At 38.4% G+C, this 3,164-nt stretch overlaps 1 protein-coding gene across 1 annotated transcript in view; it reads left to right on the top strand.

Annotated features, from left to right (window-relative positions):
- Positions 1 to 953: 953 nt before the first annotated feature.
- Positions 954 to 3,164, top strand: part of LOC106934603 (forkhead box protein P1-B-like) — a 63,375-nt gene continuing 61,164 nt past the window's right edge. Inside the window, exons 1-2 of the mRNA XM_015014599.1 lie at positions 954 to 992; positions 2,563 to 2,685. Of these exons, the coding sequence (XP_014870085.1) occupies positions 954 to 992; positions 2,563 to 2,685 (162 nt within the window). The remainder of the gene's footprint in view (positions 993 to 2,562; positions 2,686 to 3,164) is intronic.

The following is a 3,164-nucleotide window of genomic DNA, read 5'->3' on the forward strand; positions in this document are numbered from 1 at the left end:
TGAACGAAATATGATTTTTTTTTTTTTAAGCAATTTCTGATTTAGGACATGGAGCAATAAGCACTTTCAACTCTACTGCCGTCGAAGCTCAACACAGCTCTGGCCTCATGGCAACCACGGGAGATTAACAAAGGTCAATCATATCAAGTTTGGTGCAAAGTGGAAGATGCATGTGATTTAGAGCCAACCATATGCAAAAGGTGAGGGATTAGAATTCACCATTCAACCACTCCCACAAGGTTCAGTCATCAACTAGTGTTGAGAGAAGGATTTACTTTCATGTACTATGTCATTAAACAGGTTTATATCTCCATAAATCAAAGACTAAAAGGAAGAAAACCAGCAGAAAAACAGGTGACTTCCTGTTGGAAGGGGGTAGGGCTAAGGTGATGTCACCATTTGACCATGTGAATGTGATGAGTTCTGGTCTGTTATAACAGAAAGAAAGTTTTATGCAGCCAGGCGCTTGTAGGTGGAAGTTATTCCACCTTATTGTTTTATGGCCAATGACCAGATTTTGAGACACACACTGTGATGTAGGAAAAAGATTTTGATAACTTTGACCTTCAGTTCCTCAGGACTCTGCTGAGTGATTCTGAAGTCTGTATGTCAACAGCTGCAGGACGAGTTCGCTCAGATACAACGTGTAAAAAAAACACAATGGGGCTTTGATCCAAAATGGCTGACTTCCTGTTGAGTTTGGACCACAGCTTCAGGAGATATTTTGGTTCGTCCGTAGAAAATGCATATGTGTACCAAATTGGGGCAATTGGGGATCATTTTTTTTAAAGATGTGGAGGAATTAGACCACACCCACCAAATATTACACTGTGTTCTTGTTGGGGGGTAGATTAAGATCGATCACAGTGAGATTGGTGCAGCTCAGCTAAAATATGTGGAATTTAAAGCCAAACTTATGGCAACTGTGTGACGTCTGACTTTGCTGTGCCGTCATGGCCACACCCTCCAGCAAAAACTGTGCTTTAAAGCAAGTGAGATGAACATATTATCTGTCTTCTGAGACAAGATAAACTTGACTAGGTCAAGGGGATCAGAGATGGAACTTTCCAAGAAAAAAAAGCAACTTCCTGTTCTGAGGAGGCAGGTTTTAGATGTTGTAGTCATATGACCACATTAAATTATCAGGAAATCCAACATGGATGACTACATTTGGTACAGTTTGACTTTTGCATGTGAAAGTTACAGTGTTTTGTTTGCTATGACGAGTAAGCTAGGTGCACCGCTTGGCCATGCATCCTAAACGTGCTAAAAAAAACTAATTGCTTTAATAAGATCCCAAAACTGCATACTGACCGAGATTGAACAGATGAAAATATCTAGAAGGAGTTTGTTAGTTTGAGGTGTGTAAATGTCAAAAACGGCCAAAATTTGACCTTTGACCCAAAATAGCTGACTCCCTGTACATTTTAGGTGTTCTACCTACATACTGAATTTCAGATCTGTATGACGTACGGTTTGTTCTATCTCACTTTCGGGGGCGCTGTAGAGCAGTTTGGCCAGACCTGCTTTTGATTTAATTGAAATCCAAAATTCTTGCATGGTGGACAATTTTGGTGAGTTTTCGAATATATTTAGGCCTCCTAAGAGCCATGTGAAGTGGTAAAGGAATGGTTTTTTTTTTTTAAAGGAGAAATCCTTCAAATTCAGTAGGCCTTAGCAGTGATTAGCTGCTAAGGCCTAATTGAATAAAGTCTCCATGAGCAGTTTAGTGATATAAATCACACTTCCTTATGTGACTGGTGTCCTAAAGAATCTGATTTCAAGTAGGTATGTTTATCAAGAGCATCATTTATGCTTATGGCATTATGAACGCATTATGACACAGTAATTTATGACAGTACAATTTAACTAATTGTACTGTCATACAATTAGCTTAAAAGAAGTAATAGATATTTTTAATGCTAATTTTGTGTCACAATAGTTACTACAAAATATCATCATAAAATTTCAGGTCGATATAATCGACACCCAATAATCCTTCGCTGCATCACTTTCACTGTCACATGACCAAAGTCTTCATCCTCCTGAAACACAAACGACAAACAGATGGAATACACATCAGTTGTTAGCATACTGATACCAATATTTAAAAAAAGAAATCTAACATCGGGCTGAAACCGATATAAAAAAATAAATGACTTTGGCCAATAGCAATATAAAAGAAAACTAACCCTAACCCTAATACATCACTAATCTCAATTTCCCGTTATAGTCCAAGCTGGTTTTCCTCCTGGATTCCCTTGTATTTAGCTCAATTAACTGATCCACTTTCCATCATTCTGTCTCAAAGTATGATGCTGCCTTCACCACCATGTTTCACAGTGGTGATTGTGTGGTTAAAGCTATGTGCAGTGTTAGTTTTTCACAATTCTGAAATAAATTACCAGTAAAACACACAAATGTTTGTGGCTTCAATGTGACAAAGTGTAAGAAGATGGCTTGAAAAAGTTGTAATTGGAAGATATTGTCAGACTATCTACTTGATGCCTTTCTTTAGCACGTTTTTAACCCGTTGTTATTGGGGGGTTTTCACTCTGGCAGGCCTTCCAAGTCGCCCGGCAGATTCTCCTCCAGCAGCAGCAGTCCCAGGTGCAGCTGCAGACTCGACTCAACACTGGGTGCAAATCTCCCAAACTCAGTGACAAGCAGCAGAACCAGCTACAGGTAACCTGTCAAAAGCACCATCAGCTTCAAAGACAATCTCCTCTGTATTAACATGGTGTTATCGGGTGGTTTTGCTTATTTTACTTTGTGGTTTGCTGAATTCGGAAAAAAACAATCTAGTGAACTTTTGCAGCAAGAACACAGTGTGCAAAAAAAAAAAAACACAGCACAGAGTTAAGTTCGCAAACAGGAAATTAGAATTAGCTGTGCAACATGTGCAGTTATGTATTTGCTGCATTATGTGTGATTTAGTATAACACACACATGCACATACAGATGTGAGAAAGAAGTTGTGAAGCAGAAATTTGTGTGAAAACCCAATTTTTGGAAGTAACAAAAACCAGCCAAAATCATCAACAAATCTTTTCAGACAGGACATAAGTTTGGATTTAAGCAGTGGTGGGAAGTTACTGTACTTAAGTACATTTTTCGTGTATCTGTACTTTACTTAAGTAGATTTAATAATGGATACTTTCTAC

The sequence above is a fragment of the Poecilia latipinna genome, unplaced genomic scaffold, assembly GCF_001443285.1.
Source record: "Poecilia latipinna isolate Pla-1442-1.1 unplaced genomic scaffold, P_latipinna-1.0 Scaffold1832, whole genome shotgun sequence".
Lineage (NCBI taxonomy): Eukaryota > Metazoa > Chordata > Actinopteri > Cyprinodontiformes > Poeciliidae > Poecilia > Poecilia latipinna.